This window comes from Pelodiscus sinensis, unplaced genomic scaffold (genome assembly GCF_049634645.1).
Source record: "Pelodiscus sinensis isolate JC-2024 unplaced genomic scaffold, ASM4963464v1 ctg36, whole genome shotgun sequence".
NCBI lineage: Eukaryota > Metazoa > Chordata > Testudines > Trionychidae > Pelodiscus > Pelodiscus sinensis.
Genome location: NW_027465931.1, coordinates 3,226,972 through 3,245,217, shown reverse-complemented (window position 1 = coordinate 3,245,217; position 18,246 = coordinate 3,226,972). Strand labels below are relative to the sequence as shown.

Here is an 18,246-nt window from a genome sequence, read left to right as displayed (position 1 = left end):
CCAATATAAAGAAAGGTAGGGAACTTCCTTTCTTGAACAAACAAAAACATAGAAGGCATCGTTTTAGAGAAGTCTCTGACACAGGAAACCCAAAAGGCTTAATGAAACTCCTCCCTTAAAAACTTGTCTCTTTCACTTCTTGCACCAAACACAACCGGATTTTATGACAGATAAAACACTTGCATGCCAGCAACCAAATGGCGCCAAGGCTTTTCAGAACCAAGTAATCCTCCTACAATGAGCCCACAATGTTTAAACGAGCCCATAAATCCCCCTGCACTCATGAACTGCTGGAGGTTATTGCCATAACAGCACATTGGCAAAGGCTAGTTCTCTCTTGAGTTGTGTTCTCTTTATTATAAACAATCAAATGGTTCACTGGAATGAAAGGACAAGTAAAAGAGAGGCTGCAAATTGTTGCCGTACCCCTGAAGTCTTCTGCAGAAGGGTGTGGTGAACTGTGCCATGTCTACCTGCTACATTAATTGGATTTGAAGTCTAAAAGGAAAGAAAATAGCATGAATAATGCCATACTGTACCAGCAGCGCACTTCATACCTCAAGCTGTAGTAAATGGCATTACAGTAAAACTCCAGGGGTCCGGCATCCAATGGTCCGGCACTCCTGATGGTCTGTCAGCATCTGGAACCCAGAAGTGCTGGACAATTGGAGCTGCTCTGCCCCCGCCTTCCCCAATTCAGCCACTGCTGAAACTGACCAGCGGCTGACTCCAGGAAGCCCGGGGCAGAGCACCCCAGCTGCTCTGACCCGGGCTTCCCGGAGTCAGCCGCTGGTCAGTTTCAGCAGCAGCTGACTTGGGGAAGGCTGGGGCAGAGCAGCTGGGATGCTGCCAGGTTGGTCCCGCAGCGCCGTGGGGCGCAACCCCCCCACTCCAACCCAGACCCCTCGTAGCCCCCCCCCTTCCAATAGCCCGACATATTTGATAATCCGGCAGCCCCTGGGTCCTAAAGGTGCCAGATTATCAGAAGTTTACTGTAATTAGTTTGTACTGTGCTTTGAACATACATATTGGGCTACGTCTAGACTGGCATGATTTTCCGGAAATGCTTTTGACGGAAAAGTTTTCCTTTAAAAGCATTTTTGGAAAAGAGCGTCTAGATTGGCATGGATGCTTTTCCGCAAAAGCAGTTTTTGCGGAAAAGCGCCCGTGGCCAATCTAGACGCGCTTTTGCACAAAAAAGCCCCCATTGCCATTTTCGTGATCAGGGCTTTTTTGCGCAAAACAAATCTCTGCTGTCTACACTGGCCCTTTTGCGCAAAAGGGACTTTTGCCCGAACGGGAGCATAATAGTATTTCTGCAAGAAGCACTGATTTCTTACAGTAGGAAGTCAGTGCTTTTGTGGAAATTCAAGCGGCCAGTATAGACAGCTGGCAAGTTTTTCCGGAAAAGTGGCTGATTTTCCGGAAAAACAGGCCAGTCTAGACACAGCCTTGCTGTATTAGTGCTAATTGAGATCCCTCATTGGGACCCAACTATGTTTAATCACATAGGGTATGTCTACACTACAGAGTTAGTTCGAACTAACAGACGTTAGTTCGAACTAACTTTCCTAGGCGCTACACTAGCACGCCGCTAGTTCGAATTTAATTCGAACTAGCGGAGCGCTTAGTTCGAACTAGGAAAACCTCATTTTATGAGGATTAAGCCTAGTTCGAACTAGCTAGTTCGAATTAAGGACTGTGTAGCCCCTTAATTCGAACTAGTGGGAGGCTAGCCCTCCCCAGCTTTCCCTGGTGGCCAATCTGGCCAACACCAGGGAAACTCTTCTGCCCCCCTCCCGGCCCTGGAGCCCTTAAAGGAGCACGGGCTGGGTACGGTGCCCATGCCAGGTGCAAGCCTGCCAGCACCCAGCCAGCAGACCCTGCACCTGGCACGGCACAGAGCCACCCACCCGATGCCCCCCAGCCCTCCCCCTCTTCCCGAGACCAGGCTGGCGGCTCCCGGGAGCTTGCCCGGGACCGCAAGAGACGGGCACCCGCCTGGGCTAGTGCAGACATCGTGGACCTCGTCCACGATCTCCGCACTAGGCACAGGAAAGTGGCCGGCTTCGGCAGGAGAGCTGCCAGCCTGGCCACCCAGGAGCAGGTGTGCAAGAGAATCAAGGGGGTCCAGTGAGACCCCCGACCCTGAGCCCTGAGCTTACAATGGCCGTCCTGGGTCAGACCAAAGGTCCATCTAGCCCAGTAGCCTGTCTGCCGACAGCGGCCAACCCTAGGGACCCTGGAGGGGATGGACCGAAGACAGTGACCAAGCCATTTGTCTCGTGCCATCCCTCTCCAGCCTTCCACAAACCTTGGGCAGGGACACCACTCCTACCCCCTGGCTAATAGCACTCCATGGACCCAGCCTCCATGACTTGATCTCACTTCCCTTTAAACTCTGTTCTAGTTGTAGCCTTCACAGCCTCCTGCAGCAAGGAGTTCCACAGGTTGACTCTTTGCTTTGTGAAGAAGAACTTTCTGTTGTTAGTTTGAAGCCTGCTACCCATTCCTTTCCTTTGGTGTCCTCTAGTCCTTCTTTATGGGAACTAATGAAGAACTTTTCTGTATGCACCCTCTCCACCCCACTCATGCTTTTAGAGACCTCTATCCTGTCCCCCCTCCGTCTCCTCTTTTCTAAGCTGAGAAGTCCCAGTCTCTTTAGCCTCTCTTCATATGGGACCTGTTCCCAACCCCTGATCATTTTAGTTGCCCTCCCCTCTCCCAGCCTCTCTCTTCCCCTCTCCCACCTCCTTTTCCCAGTCTCCCCCAGTTTTGTTCAATAAAGACAGATTCCATTTTGGAAGACACGTTATCTTTATTTTGTACATCAAGAAGAGGGGCTAGGGAAGGGTAAGTGGAAGGAGGTGAGGGAGGAATGGGGCACGAGCCCCCGATGGGGAGGACTGGGCTGGCTCTGCGGGCTTCTGGGGGTGGAAGCTCTCCTGCAGCCCCCCGATTGCCCCCTCTCCCCAGATGGCAGCCTGCGGCAAGTGCAGCCGGGCTGATGGCCGAGTGCTGTGATGTGCCCAGTGTGGGTACTCCGGGCAATCCAAGCCAGGACTGCTTTGCAAGTGGGGCACCCCTGAGAACTGTCTGTCCGGGGTGGGGGTCGGGACTCTTTAAGCACAGCCCTCGGCTAGCCTGAGACAGCATCTCCACGCTCTAAGTCCTCCTCTGATGCCCTGCCGGCACTGCTTCCGGCCATCCTTAAGCCCTGTTCAGGGTCTACTTAATGTGGACATGCTAGTTCGAATTAGCAAAACGCTAATTCAAACTAGTTTTTTAGTCTGGATCCGTTAGTTCGAATCAGCTTAGTTCGAATCAGCTAAGTTAGTTCGAATTAACGTTGTAGTGTAGACATACCCCAAGCCACCTATTAGCATTTGGCAGTGGTTGTGCCTACCGACCCCACTAAGATCATGACTCTATTGTGCCAGATGCTGTACAATTACATAGTAAAAGCCCTTAACCCAAAGAGCATACAGTCTAAACTAGGCAAAAGCTGGGAGAGGAAACAGGCATGAAGAGGTGAAGTGACATGCCCAAAGTCACAAACAGCTTTTCAGTTTCATAGCCAGGAATGGAAGCCAGGTTTCCCAAATCCTAGTCTAGTGTTCTGTCCAGTAGATCAGCCTGCCTTCTCTGAGCCGCTAGAAGATATAACAGCTAAAATGCAGACAGCCCATCTGCACTGGCATCGCTACGGGGAGAAATGTCCTAGTGAGCAATTTTAAGAAAAAGAGCCTAGTGTAGACATAGCTTTAGAGGTAGGAATGGTAAACCCTAGAGCAGGGGTCGGCAACCTTTTCTAACCAAAGAGCCAAACTACATCAAAATTCAGAACAAGTGGTCAATGAAGAGCCATATAAGCATGCCCATTTGCCTGAATAAAAATATACAACTTAATATAACTAATAATTGACATGATGATTAATAATAGCACAAATGAAACATTGTACTCAAGGACTTTATTTAACGGAACTTCTGCTGTTGCATCTTTTCACACAGTTCTGGTCAAATTCAGCTTAATGCAGGCATTCATGCTGTCTTCTGTCAATCTTGAGAGCAAATTACCTTTGATGTGATTCAAATGAGAGAAAGCCTGCTCACACATATAGGTGGAGCCAAATATTGAAAGTAAGGCCAAGCTGACATTCTGCATGGTGCTGTATGTGACAGGAAGTTCTTTTCAAATTTCCAGAATGAGATTATCATTGTGCTCCAATTTCTTCATATCAGCTGTAGTGAGCGGGGTGGCTGCTCACTGACCCCAAGGGGGAAGAACCCCTTTCTGAGCTCGGGTGGGCTAAGCCGGGTCCTGCCCCTTTAACTCCCCGGAAGCCAAGGGTCAGGGCGAGTAGGATAAAAGCCCAGCCCAGGAGTTCAGTAGGGCCCCAGCTGCCGGAGGAAGCAGAGGCCTGCCCTGAGCTCCCAATCCAGGAGGGCCCTGAGGACCTTGCAGAGGCTGAGGACTGGCCCGGACCACCAGGCCCTTGCTCCGAAGAGGAGACCTTCTACACCCTGCACGAGGGTTCAGACTACCACAACCCCAAGAATCAGCAGCTGGAGTGGAGCCAGGTAGATGCTGACGGGGAATTAGGCAGTGGCCAAGGGGAAGCCGACAACTGTCAGGCTGATCTGATAACACTTTAGAGTGCATCAGTGTGTGGAAGAAAACATTGTCCTCACTCTGCATTTGTAAGCAACAAGTAGCCAGAGGCAGTTTTATTACGAGCTGCAGCAAGGGAAAAACTGGTTCAGACGGGGGGGAGGGGGGAGAAGCCCCCCCGAGGCAGATCTTCGACTACAAGCAATTATGAAGCAGTTTATATACTGTCTATTAGATATAATAACAATAACAATTAGTCTCCTTCCCATTACAAACACCAATGGCTAACAGTTATTTAGTTCCACCCAGATGCTCCTTATCTCAAGGTCCCTGCCAGAGTCAGCGTTCTACCCTTATCTCCGTATGGAGGCGAGAGGCGAAGGCAGCGTCTAATTACAGATCTCGCGTTGTCAGGCCACAGACTTAGCCTGACTCTTGCTCTCTTGCTAACAAGACCAAGATGGCTGCTCACAAATTCCCTTATTCCCTTTTCCTGCCTCCACAAGTGTGTTGTGGGCCGGATCCTCGCTGATCCTTAGTGCCCTGGGCCGGGACATGGTGGAGTAAGGAGGCCCCACATCCCCCCTGCCACCCCACATACTGGGTGGCAGTCTCCCCCTCCCCTCTCTGGCCCATGGAACTGTGTTTGTTTGCTGCCCTGCCCTGAGCCAGGGCCTGGGCCATGTTAACGTTGGGAGTGCTTTGCTCTGCTGCCCACCCTGAACCAGGGCTTGGGGCTTAGTGACTGTGGGACAGTATTCATATCGCTGCCTGCCCTGCTCTCAGGGCCCCCAGTTTGGACGGAGCCACTTACAGGTCTGAACACGTCAGGGACCTAGGACTCAAGCGGCCGGCTTACACAGCCCATTTGTGCAGTTTTGCCAATACTGCATGTTGTCGAGCAAGGCGTTCTCAATCAGAATTCAGCTTGACGAATTTTTCCACCCAGATATCCGACTCCTTGAAATTTGCTATTTCCATTTCCAAATAGCTGACTGAGATGCCTGGAAAGACTGTCAAATCCAGTTCTTCAACAAAGGCTTTATGTGGACGAATCAAACTTAAACAGAGCACTGTGTTTTCAGAAGTCAAAAAACCAAGACATGAATGCCATCAGAGTTCAGAAATAAACTCTTCAGGCTGCTGCAAATCTAGGCTGTTATATGTGTAAGCAGGGGCTGAACTGCTGCTTGCTATCAGCTGGCTAAAAGGAGGGGTGGGTGTGCCCACTACAATTGTTTAGCTCTGCAAGGTAATTAACTGTTAACTGTTAACTGTTGACATGTAAATACCCGTCAGGAGAGAATCCGAGGTGTGACTATGTAAATCCCATTCAGACAGGGCTGATGGAGGGTCAGTGCTGGAATGGAATGTGGAGAATTGTAAATAATTTGGGGCTGTTGTGGGGGTCACTAATCATAAGAACGGCCGTACTGGGTCAGACCAAAGGTCCATCTAGCCCAGTGTCCTGTCTACCGACAGTGGCCAGCACCAGGTGCCCTAGAGAGGGTGGACCGAAGACAATGATCAAGCGATTTGTCTCCTGCCATCCCTCTCCAGCCTCTGACAAACAGAGGCCAAGGACACCATTTTATCCCCTGGCTAATAGCCTTTTATGGACCTAACCTCCATGAAATTATCTAGCTTGTCTTTAAACTCTATTACAGTCCTAGCCTTCACAGCCTCCTCTGGCAAGGAGTTCCACAGGTTGACTACACGCTGTGTGAAGAAGAACTTTCTTTTATTAGTTTTAAACCTGCTCCCCATTAATTTCATTTGGTGTCCTCTAGTTCTTCTATTTAGGGAACTAATAAATAACTTTTCTTTATGCACCCTCTCCACACCACTCATGATTTTATAGACCTCTATCATATCTCCCCTCAGTCTCCTCTTTTCTAAACTGAAAAGTCCCAGTCGCTTTAACCTCTCCTCATATGGGACCCGTTCCAAACCCCTAATCATTTTAGTTGCCCTTTTCTGAACCCTTTCCAAGGCCAAAATATCTTTTTTGAGGTGAGGAGACCACATCTGTACACAGTATTCAAGATGTGGGCGTACCATAGTTTTATACAGGGGCAGGAAGATATTCTGGGTCTTATTTTCTATCCCTTTACTAATAATTCCTAGCATCCTATTTGCCTTTTTGACCGCCGCTGCACACTGTGTGGAACTTTTCAGAGAACTGTCCACGATAACTCCAAGATCTCTTTCCTGATTTGTCGTAGCCAAATTAGCCCCCATCATACTGTACGTATAGTTGGGGTATTTTTCCCGATGTGCATTACTTTACACTCATCCACATTAAATTTCATTTGCCATTTTGTTGCCCAATCACTCAGTTTGGTGAGATCTTCTTGGAGTCCCTCACAGTCTGCTTCTGTCTTGACTATCCTAAACAGTTTGGTATCATCTGCAAACTTTACCACCTCACTGCTTACCCCTTTCTCCTGATCATTTATGAATAAGTTGCACAGGGCAGGTAATCATACATGTTACACTCGACGCAATAAACAGGATAGCCCCCACTCTGCTGCTGGGCTTCTGTCTGCATTTTTCTAATGAATAAGTTTAAGTATAAACTGGGATTCTTTTTACACCTCTGGAATATGGATTATTCTAAGAGTTATGTTTAAAGAAGGTCAGAAGTCACTAGTGCCCTCTAAACTCCCTCTCCAAACTACCTGTTAGCTGCTCCTGTTCCCAAGCTCCCTGGTTGCTGAGTCACAGGCTTATATAGCTCTGGTAGCCCCGCCCCCTGACTGAGGCTCAGCCAATTAACAGAGGCTTCTAGATTTCAAACCTTTTAGAAGCTCCTTCAAACAAACAAACAAATGTAGGAACTGTAAAACATGCCACCAGTGCTTGCACGAGAGACACCACCATCATGGTAAGAGGTCTCGGAAGAACAAGCCTCCCCCCTTCCAGAGGTGAGTGAACTGAGCTGGGGGGGGGAGGGTTAAAGGGCTTGAGTCAGCCTGCTTCACACCTGGCAGGTGTGAGCTGTAAGACTGGCCCAGCCTGCCCCTTTCCCCCCTGGCTGCGTCTAGACTGGCAAGTTTTTCCACAAAAGCAGCTGCTTTTGCGGAAAAACTTGCCAGCTGTCTACACTGGCCGCTTGAATTTCCGCAAGAACACTGGCGATCTAATGTAAGATTGTCAGTGTTCTTGCGCAAATACTGTGCTGCTCCTGTTCGGGCGAAAGCCTTTTTCCAGAAATGCTTTTGAGCAAAAGGGCCAGTGTAGACAGCTGAAAACTGTTTTGTGCAAAAAAGCCCCGTGCCAATCTAGACGCTCTTTTCCGCAAATACTTTTAACGGAAAAACTTTTCCGTTAAAAGCATTTGTGGAAAATCATGCCAGTCTAGACGTAGCCCCTTTGTTTTAAGGACAGACCTAAAGCAGACTCCCTGAGAAGTCTTTTCTTTTGCTAGTCCAGTGGAAGCTGGATTCCTTTGCCAGTCCAGCTGGTGGCTAAAGAGTTGAAATCACTGAGAGCTGAAATCACTGGTTTGGCTGAGAGCCAGACCCATTGCAGCCAGTGGAGTGGCGACAACCAGCAGAGTGGCTGGTGGAAATCACTGGCTGGTGGCGTAACGTGGCGCGGAGTGGTGGCAGGCGAGGAGCGACGACCAGCGGCGTGGAGCGGTGGCAGGGGAGGAGCAGTGGCCAGCGGTGGCAGCAGGCGAGGAGTGGCAGCAGGCGACCAGCGGAGCGTCCGGTGGCGTGGGACGAGACAGCTGGTGGAGCATGACGGAGTGTCATAAGGTGCCCCCATCTATCCCGCCACCCCCATTTCTACACAGGTTGGGAGGTGAAACCCTGCGGGTGAACTTTGGGACTCTGGGTGGCACGGACCAGGGACAGAGACTTTTGGACTTCAAGTGATTCTTTGGGGGGGGGGGGGGGGGGGCTTAGCTCATGTTTGGGTTATGAACTCTGTTTGGTGTTTTCCCCAAGTTAATGCCGTTTGACTTCTCTCTCTGTTTCATTAAATGTTTCTTTCCTACACTCAGACTCAGTGCTTGCGAGTGGGGAAGCATTGCCTCTCAGAGGCACCCAGGGGTGTGTGAATTTCCCAGATTACTGGGTGGGGGCTCGAGCCGGTTCTATGTGAGATGGACCCCAAGATATTGAACCCAGCCCTGGTTACTGCCAGGCCTACCCAGCAGAAGGGTTACATATGGATTCTCTCTGGGTATGTCTACACTACAAAGTTAGTTCGAACTAACGGACGTTAGTTCGAACTAACTTTCCTAGGCGCTACACTAGCGCTCCGTTAGTTCGAACTTAATTCGAACTAATGGAGCGCTTAGTTCGAACTAGGTAAACCTCATTTTACGAGGATTAAGCCTAGTTCGAACTAGCTAGTTCTAATTAAGGGCTGTGTAGCCCCTTAATTCGAACTAGTGGGAGGCTAGCCCTTCCCAGCTTGCCCTGGTGGCCACGCTGGCCAACACCAGGCAAACTTGTCTGCCCCCCTCCCAGCCCCAGAGCTCTTAAAGGGCCACGGGCTGGCTACACAGTTTGTGCCAGTTGCAAGGCTGCCAGCACCCGTGCCAGCACACCCTGCACCTGACACCCATGAGCCAGCCACCCGAGGACACCCAGCCCTCCCACTCTTCCCGGGACCAGCCTGGCGGCTCCCAGGAGTCTGCCCGGGGCCGCAAGAGGCGGGCGCCCGCTTGGTCTAGTGCGGAGATAGTGGACCTCATCAAGGTTTGGGGGGAAGCCTCCAATGTCCACGATCTCCGCACTAGCCACAGGAACGCGGCCGTCTACGGCCGCATGGCTGCCAGCCTGGCCGCCAGGGGCCACCAGCGCAGCCGGGAGCATCTGCGCTGCAAGATCAAAGACCTGTGGCAGTCCTACTCCCGGGCCTGCCTGCCAGGGGCCGACCCGGAGGCCTGCCCCCACTTTCACGCCCTGGACCGCCTCCTGGGGGCTCATGCCGTCCCTGCCCCCCGGGGCGTGATAGACCCCGGGGCAGGGGGACCGCTCCAGGAGACGGAGGAGGAGGAGGAGGGCTCTGAGAGCCAGGAGCCTGCCGCCAGCCTGCCCGGGACCCGGGACCCCCGAGGCACGCCACAGAGCCGCTCGCCTGTGTCGTCCGAGGCCGGGGAGGCGTCCACCTGTGAGTACCATCGTGCTCCCCTTATGTGTACGGGCGGCTGGGGCGAGAGGGAGCCCCGGGACCGTGCGCCTGGGCCTTGCCCACCACGGAGCAGCAGCTGGGGATCCTGCAGGGGCCCTGGCCTTGCAGAGGGGACCTGGGTTTCACACACCTGGGCCCCTGGGGTAATTGACCGCTGGTCTTGTTGCACCACAGCCGCAGCACCTGGGACTGCAGGGCGCACCACCCCGCCTGCAGCAGCCGCCCATGCCAGGGCCAGCAGGAGAGCCAGGAACCAGGAGGACTACCAGAGGCGGCACCTCCGGTTCATGGAGCAACAGCTCCGTCTCCAGGACCACTGGGTCCAGGAGGACCAGAGGCTGCGCCGGAGGAGTTTGGAGGCCCTGGAGGAGCAGGGCCGTGCCCTGCGAGGCCACCTCCAGAGCCTGCTGGACCGCTTCCCAATTCCTCCTGCTCCTGCTCCCCCTGCTGCTCCCCCTGCTCCCCCTGCTCCCCCTCCTGCTCCCGCTCCTGCTTCCTCCCCACCCCCCGTCCCTCCTGCCCCACCCTCCACAACCATTTCCCACCAACGCCCCCGGACCCGCAGTGTGGCGAGACGGGAGAGGCAGCCGGACTCCCACCCCTGAGCTTTCCTTTCCCTTCCTCCCTTCCCTCCCCTTCCAGCTCCCTCGTCCCAGGTTTCCCGCTCCCCTCATTCCTCCCTCCCCCCACCCCAGTTAAGTGAAATTAACAGACGTTTTGGTTTGAAAAACAGGTGTCTTTATTTTACAGTAGGTAGGGAGGGGAAAGGGGAAGGGGGGTTGGGTGGAAGAAGGCCCCAGTGGGGCATGCAAGGGAGAGGTCAGTCCTCCTCCTCCACCTGGAAGCTCTCCTGCAGGGCTTCCCGGATCCGGACGGCCCCCCGCTGGGCTTCCCGGACGGCGGCAGTGCGGGGCTGACCGTAGTGGCCAGCCATGCGGTCAGCCTCAGCCATCCAGGCTGGCAGGAAAGCCTCCCCCTTCCGCTCACACAAATTGTGGAGCACACAACATGCTGCCACCACAGGAGGGATGTTGTGCTCGGCCAGGTCCAGACGGGTGAGGAGGCATCGAAAGCGGGCTTTCAGTCGCCCGAAGGCCCCCTCCACCACGATGCGGGCCCTGGTCAGCCTGGCATTGAAGGCCTGGCGGGAAGGATTGAGGTGCCCCATGTAGGGCTTCATCAGCCACGGCTGCAGTGGGTAGGCGGCATCCCCCACCAGGCACACGGGCATGTCCATGTCCCCGACCCTGATGTGGCGGTCAGGGAAGAAGGTCCCGTCCTGCAGCCGCTGGCACACGGAGGAGTTGCGGTACACCCGGGCGTCGTGTGCTTTGCCGGACCAGCCCACATTAATGTCCGTGAACTGTCCCCGACGGTCACATACGGCCTGCAGGATCACGGAGAAGTACCCCTTGTGGTTGACGTACCGGGAGGCCTGGTGTTCCGGGGCACGGATGGGGATGTGCGTCCCGTCGATGGCCCCCCCACAGTTGGGGAAGCCGAGGGCGCCGAATCCCCGGATGACGGCGTCCGGGTCGGCGAGGCGGACCACCCTGCGGAGCAGCACCCAGTTGATGGCCTTGACCACCTGCGGAGAGAGACACAGCAAAGCGCCAATCAGTGGGGCACCCGGGTGGCTGGGAGCGTTCGTGCCCTGGCAGTGCCCCGCGCCCCACTCCTGGAAGCAACCCCCCGGCGGCGTGTAGTACGGCCGGGACAGACAGACCCCTCCGGTGCGGGGCGCTTTTGCCTCCTCCCGCCCCCCCCTTTGTCCCTGGGGCGGCCCATCCCCTCCTCGCAGCCCCCCTCCCCCCCGGCTCGGTGGCCGACGAGTGCCATACCTGCATGAGCACCGCTCCGACGCTGGATCTCCCCACGCCGAACTGGTTCCCGACGGATCGGTAGCTGTCCGGCGTGGAGAGCTTCCAGAGGGCGATGGCCACCCGCTTCTGGAGGGGGATGGCGGGCCTCATGCGAGTGTCCCTTCTGCGCAGGGCAGGGGCGAGCCACTCGCAGAGCTCCAGGAAGGTGTCCCTCCTCACCCTGAAGTTCTGGGTCCACCGTTGTTCCTCCCAGTGCTCCAGGACGATGCGGTCCCACCAGTCGGTGCTGGTGTCCAGACGCCAGACGCGGCAGGGCACGCCGGTGCCGGGGCGCCGCCGCGGCTCCTCCACGGCCCCCAGGGCGGCCAGGCGGAGAGGCAGGGGGCTGACGTGCACCAGGAGGTGCCAGGCAGCCTCGAGCCATTGGTGGCAGGCTTGAAGCAGCAAGTCCAGAAAGTGCACCAGAGGGTGCAGGGCGAGCTCTGGCTCCATGTTGCCACTTGCAGTGGCGTCCCCGAAGGGAAGCACGGACACAGACGGGCACAGAGACCAACGCTTTGCTGTCCCTCGGCGAGGTTGGCAAGCAAACAGGAAAAGCTGAGAACCGGCTGTCCAGGGCTGGTCCCTTTAAGCACGAGCCTCAGATAGCCTCAGACAGCAGCCACACAAAGCAACTACTGACCTGATGCCCTGCCAGAACCGGTTTCAGCTGCCCTTAAATGCCCCCCTGTGTCCAATCAGTGTGGACGCGCTAGTTCGAATTAGCAAAACGCTAATTCGAACTAGTTTTTAAGTCTAGCTGCGCTAGTTCGAATTAGCTTAGTTCGAATTAACTAATTTGAACTAAGTTAGTTCGAATTAGCGCTGTAGTGTAGACATACCCTCTCTGATACGAATCACAAAACATTTGTAATCTTTCAAAATGTGCCAGTGTGCCCATCTCAATATCTTTGATGAAGACAGTCAATTTTGACTCAAATCCATACACTGCCTGCTGCAAACTCAGGAGTATATTTCCTTGCCCTTGTAGCTTAAGGTTCAACTAATTCAAATAACGAGTAATGTTGACAACATAGTAAAACCTGAGCAACCAGTCATAGTGTGAAAGCTCAGTGTGTTTGACACCCTTCATATCCAAAAATGACTTAATCTTATTAATGCAGGCGGCAAAACGAGACAAAACTTTGCCACGAGATAACCAGCAAACATTGTGCATTAATAGAACGGGGTCGTCGGAATCGACTGCCTCGAGCAGTGATTGAAATTGATGGTGATTAAGGGCTTGGCCAAGAATCCAATTAACAGTGCGAACCACCAGTCCCATTACATTTCTGAGTTTGGTTCCACAAGATTGTGCACAAAGTGTCTCCTGATGCACAATGCAAGGAAAGTTCAAAAGCAGGCTGTGGAGCTGTTCTGACAAGAGTAAGGAATCCCCTGTATTTGCCAACCATGCGAGGTGCACTGTCCGTACACACAGACACAAGATTATCCAACTGCATTTCTTTCTCATTTACAGTTTTAAGGATGTCTTCGCCCCTTGTTTGATTTTTCATTGGTAATCGTTTCTTCATGCACAGCATTTCCACAAATATATCATCCCAGAATACACAACAGATTAACATTACATATGTCGGTTGTCTTGTCCAAAGCAAACGAAAAATAAGTTGCTGTACTCAAATTCTGCATTTGTTCCTTGCTGATTTGATGGGCGATTTTCACAGCTCTGTCATGAACTGCTTTTGCTGATTGTAGCCGGTTTGGCTTCCCAGAGGGGTTCCTCCGCCCCACTATACTGGCCCTTTAAACCACAACCCGCAGGGTATGTCTACACTACAACGTTAATTCGAACTAACTTAGTTCGAATTAGTTAATTCGAACTAAGCTAATTCGAACTAACGCATCCAGACTAAAAAACTAGTTGGAATTAGCGTTTTGCTAATTCGAACTAGCATGTCCACATTAAGTGGACCCTGAACCGGGCTTAAGGATGGCCGGAAGCAGTGCCGGCAGGGCATCAGAGGAGGACATAGAGCATGGAGATGCTGTGTCAGGTTAGCTGAGGGCTGTGCTTAAAGGGTCCCGACCCCCACCCCGGACAGACAGTTCTCAGGGGTGCCCCGCTTGCAAAGCAGTCCTGGCTTGGAGTGCCCTGAGTGCCCACACTGGGCACATCACAGCACTCAGCCATCAGCCCGGCTGCACTTGCCACAGGCTGCCCTCTGGGGAGAGGGGACAATTGGGGGGCTGCAGGAGAGGTTCCACCCCCAGAAGCCCGCAGAGCCAGCCCAGTCCTCCCCATCGGAGGCTCGTACCCCATTCCTCCCTCACCTCCTTCCACTTACCCCTCCCTAGCCCCTCTTCTTGATGTACAAAATAAAGGACAATTGTGTTCAAAAATAGAATCTCTCTTTATTGAACAAAACTGGGGGAGACTGGGAAAAGGAGGTGGGAGAGGGGAAGAGAGAGGCTGGGAGAGGGGAGGGCAACTAAAATGATCAGGGGTTGGGAACAGGTCCCATATGAAGAGAGGCTAAAGAGACTGGGACTTTTCAGCTTAGAAAAGAGGAGACGGAGGGGGGACAGGATAGAGGTCTCTAAAAGCATGAGTGGGGTGGAGAGAGTGCATACAGAAAAGTTCTTCATTAGTTCCCATAAAGAAGGACTAGAGGACACCAAAGGAAAGGAATGGGTAGCAGGCTTCAAACTAGTAACAGAAAGTTGTTCTTCACAAAGCAAAGAGTCAACCTGTGGAACTCCTTGCTGCAGGAGGCTGTGAAGGCTAGAACTAGAACAGAGTTTAAAGGGAAGTGAGATCAAGTCATGGAGGTTGGGTCCATGGAGTGCTATTAGCCAGGGGGTAGGAGTGGTGTCCCTGCCCAAGGTTTGTGGAAGGCTGGAGAGGGATGGCACGAGACAAATGGCTTGGTCACTGTCTTCGGTCCATCCCCTCCAGGGTCCCTAGGGTTGGTCGCTGTTGGCAGACAGGCTACTGGGCTAGATGGACCTTTGGTCTCACCCAGTATGGCCATTGTAAGCTCAGGGTCGGGGGTCTCAGTGGACCCCCTTGATTTTCTTGCACTCCTGCTCCTGGGTGGCCAGGCTGGCAGCTCTCCTGCCCTAGACGGCCACTTTCCTGTGCCTAGTGCGGAGGTCGTGGACGAGGTCCACAATGTCCGCACTAGCCCTGGCGGGTGCCTGCCTCTTGCGGTCCCGGGCAAGCTCCCGGGAGCCGCCAGCCTGGTCCCGGGAAGAGGGGGAGGGCTGGGGGGCATCGGGTGGCTGGCTCGATCCGTGCCAGGTGCAGGGTCTGCTGGCTGGGTGCTGGCAGGCTTGCACCTGGCACGGGCACCGTAGCCAGCCCGTGCCCCTTTAAAGGGTCCGGGGCCGGGAGGGGGGCAGATGAGTTTCCCTGGTGTTGGCCAGAGTGGCCACCAGGGCAAGCTGGGGAGGGCTAGCCTCCCACTAGTTTGAATTAAGGGGCTACACACCCCTTAATTCGAACTAGCTAGTTCGAACTAGGCTTAATACTCGTAAAATGAGGTTTACCTAGTTCGAACTAAGTGCTCCGTTAGTTTGAGGAAGCCGCGGCGGCGAGGGGGGACGACGACACCCCCCCTGCGGAGCTTCTGCATGAGGAGGCCTCTGGTGGAGCCCCCCTGGCCCTGGGTTCAACTGAGCCCCCCTCCGTCCCCGCTGAGGTAATTGTTGCCTCGGCGGCCGGAGGGGAAGGCTCCGGGGCCGAGGGGATGGAGCTTAGCTCCATCTTCGAGGAGATCGAGGCCCTGGGTCTGACCCCGCTCACCCAGGGGGAGGACGACCCTCTGCCAGTGGGCCTCGGTCTGGGCGGCGACTCTATGGCGCCGCCCCCTCCTCTCCCCGATCCCATGTCCCAGGTGGCTGACCCCGTCCTCACGCTCGGGGCGCCCCTGATACTGCCCACAGGCCCGGCCGACTCGAGCGCCGGAGCTGATGCCGCCGAGCCCTCCGGGGCGACGACTGGCACCGAGTGGCCGGGTCCCAGGTCTGGGGTTTCCCCCTCTCCTGCAATCGAGGCGGGGCGGTCATCTCCCCTTCCCGCTGGGTGCCCAGCAGAAGATACCACTCTGGCCGACACCGAGGTACCAACACCTGTCTCTCTACCTGAGCCCGGCGTCGGTGCGGGCCCCCCTCCTGTTCCCGACTCCCAGGTCCCCATTCGGGAGGCGCCGCAGCCTGGTGGAATGGCCACAGGGGACCCCCCCCCCAAGACCCCGCCCGGGATTCTGATCCCCTCCCACGTCCCGATCCTCCCCCTACCTCTGTTTCCGTCCTCTATGAACCCATTTCCAGCCCCGAGCCCTTCCCTGTTCCCAATTCCTCTCCTACCCTCTCTCTTCCCCATTCCCTAACCCCGACCCACTGTCCGGCCTAGAGCCCACCCTTCCTCCCTCCCCTATCGTGGAGAATACCCCTCTGCCACCGTCCCCCCCTCCTTTTCCCATCCCGGTCCTGGTTGTGACACCTGATCCGTCCCTACCGCCACCCCAAATGTCCGCTAGTGCCACCCCCACAAGGGCTATCTCGTTCCCGCTAGCTGTGGGCGGCCATCAGGGGGTTGTATTTGTATCCCCGGTCCCCAACCCGTTGGGGGCTGCCTTGTTCCCTCCGCTGCCCCCTCCCTCGCCGGGGTTGGGGATGGGCAGCACGGCGCCGCGTTGGGGATCGGATCCCTGTTTGCCCGTCTCCGTGGCCCGTGAGCTCCATCCGGGGGCCCGGACGGAGGAGAATCCTGGTTCCCCCTCGGTGCTGAAGGGCGAGCTGCGCCAATTCCTCGCGGATAACCGCGGGGCGAAGGGAAAGGTGCAGCTCGCCCTCCAGCGCTGGGGGGACTTCCACTCCATCCTCCAGGCCACTAGAGCCCTGTTGCAGCAGAGGAGAGGGACCAGTAGGCAGGACGACGCGGCCTACCGTCAGACCCGCAGGTTTCGGGACGCTCTCCTGACCTTCGGGTCGGGGAGCGGTCTGCTGCGGGGCCTGCGTGAGGCCGCCGACTCGCCTGTCTGCGAGGATCCACCCCAGCCCTCACTATGAATTGCACCACCTTCGCGACACTGAACGCCCGGGGCTGTAGGGCGGGTCTCCGCAGGAGCCGGGTGCTCTCCTTCCTTCGGGAGGGGGGGTACTCGGTGGTTTTCCTGCAGGAGACCCACACGACTCCAGCTGTCGAGGCTGGCTGGCGGCTGGAGTGGGGGGACGGGGTGCACTTTAGCCACCTCGGCGCTCGCTCGGCTGCGGTGGCCACCCTGTTCTCCCCTGCCCTACGGCCCGAGGTGCTGGGGACCGCCGAGGTTGTCCCGGGCTGCCTGCTGCACGTCCGGGCCCGCGTGGAGGGGCGGACATTGAACTTGGTCCAATGGGTGGAGAGGATGGATGGTTGTTAAAATGAACAGTTAAAGATGAAATAAAGAAAAAAAATCATTTTGACATGAGTAATTACATATTTTAAAATTTTGAATTAATTTTTCATTTTAATTTAAAAAGTTGCATGTATTTTGGGAATGACAAAAGAGCCATATTTGTTTCCGTACTGAGCCATATTTGGCTCTAGAACCATAGGTTTCAGACCCCTACCCTAGAGTGTGCTTAGTAGCTACTTTACAACACTACTTTCCCCACTTCTATTGTTTCTGCAAGGAAGATTAAACTCTTGGCCCTGGTCTACACTAGGGCTTTATTTAGAAATAACCCCCCTTAGGTCGAATTTATAAGCGGTGCGGCCACACTAGCAAGCCCATTATTTCGAAATAAGGGCTGGTTATTTTGAAGTCTGTACTCCTGCTTTTCTCGGGGAATAATGCTAATTTTGAAATAGTTATTTCCAACTAGCATTAGTGTGGATGCTCCAGTGCCACTATTTTGAAATAACTACTCCCCAGGGTAATTCAAACTAATTACTCCCCAGTGCTTCCTGGGGCTCTGAGTCAAGGTAGTGCATTCACATTAACAGATCTTGCCTTGGACTCATTTCGAGGCTTCCCTGTAGTGGGGACACGCTAGTTCGATTTTGTAAAATCAAGAGTTAAGTCAAATTTAGTTATTTCAAAATAGTTTCCTAGTGTAGGCATGGCCTAGGAGTGTACAATCCCAGTTACTATTCCTTCATGCTGCCATTTGGATTTTCTTGATTCTACACTAGCTCAGACAGCCCTCCCTTGGCTGGCTGGGATTGAAGTCCAGGATTTGGAATTATATGTAAAAAATGTCTTTGACTCTCCAAAAAATGGCACCTGCTGTCCCCAAAAAGCTGAGTACAGAGAGCGGAGGACTAATTCGCTGGTTGGTTGTTTTATTTGGAGTTTAGGTCATGTGACTGTGGATTCAAAACAGCCAGGTTTTATGAGCAATCAGTAAATGTAGTGGAGAGGTGGGGTATTTTTGGTAGTTTTAACAACTAGATCTGAGAAAAATAAACTAAATAAATGCACGCTCCCTTGACAGACCTGCATTCAAAGGGCTCTTAGGGTCTCTGTCACCTGAGGTTTAGGGAGGAAACAAAAGTCACAGCTATGATACAGTCAAGAATCTTGAGATCACATTTATGATGGAGTATCATTCTGTCCTCCTTTCCCATGAGGACACATGTGATTGCTTCCTCCAGCAAAGGAAATTGAATACTTT

General features: G+C 54.1%; 1 protein-coding gene across 1 annotated transcript in view; it reads right to left on the bottom strand.

Annotated features, from left to right (window-relative positions):
• LOC102450345 (autism susceptibility gene 2 protein homolog) overlaps positions 1-18,246 on the bottom strand; it is a 437,768-nt gene that overhangs the window by 140,330 nt on the left and 279,192 nt on the right. The window contains exon 8 of the mRNA XM_075916845.1: positions 427-498. Coding sequence (XP_075772960.1) covers positions 427-498 — 72 coding nt within the window. The remainder of the gene's footprint in view (positions 1-426; positions 499-18,246) is intronic.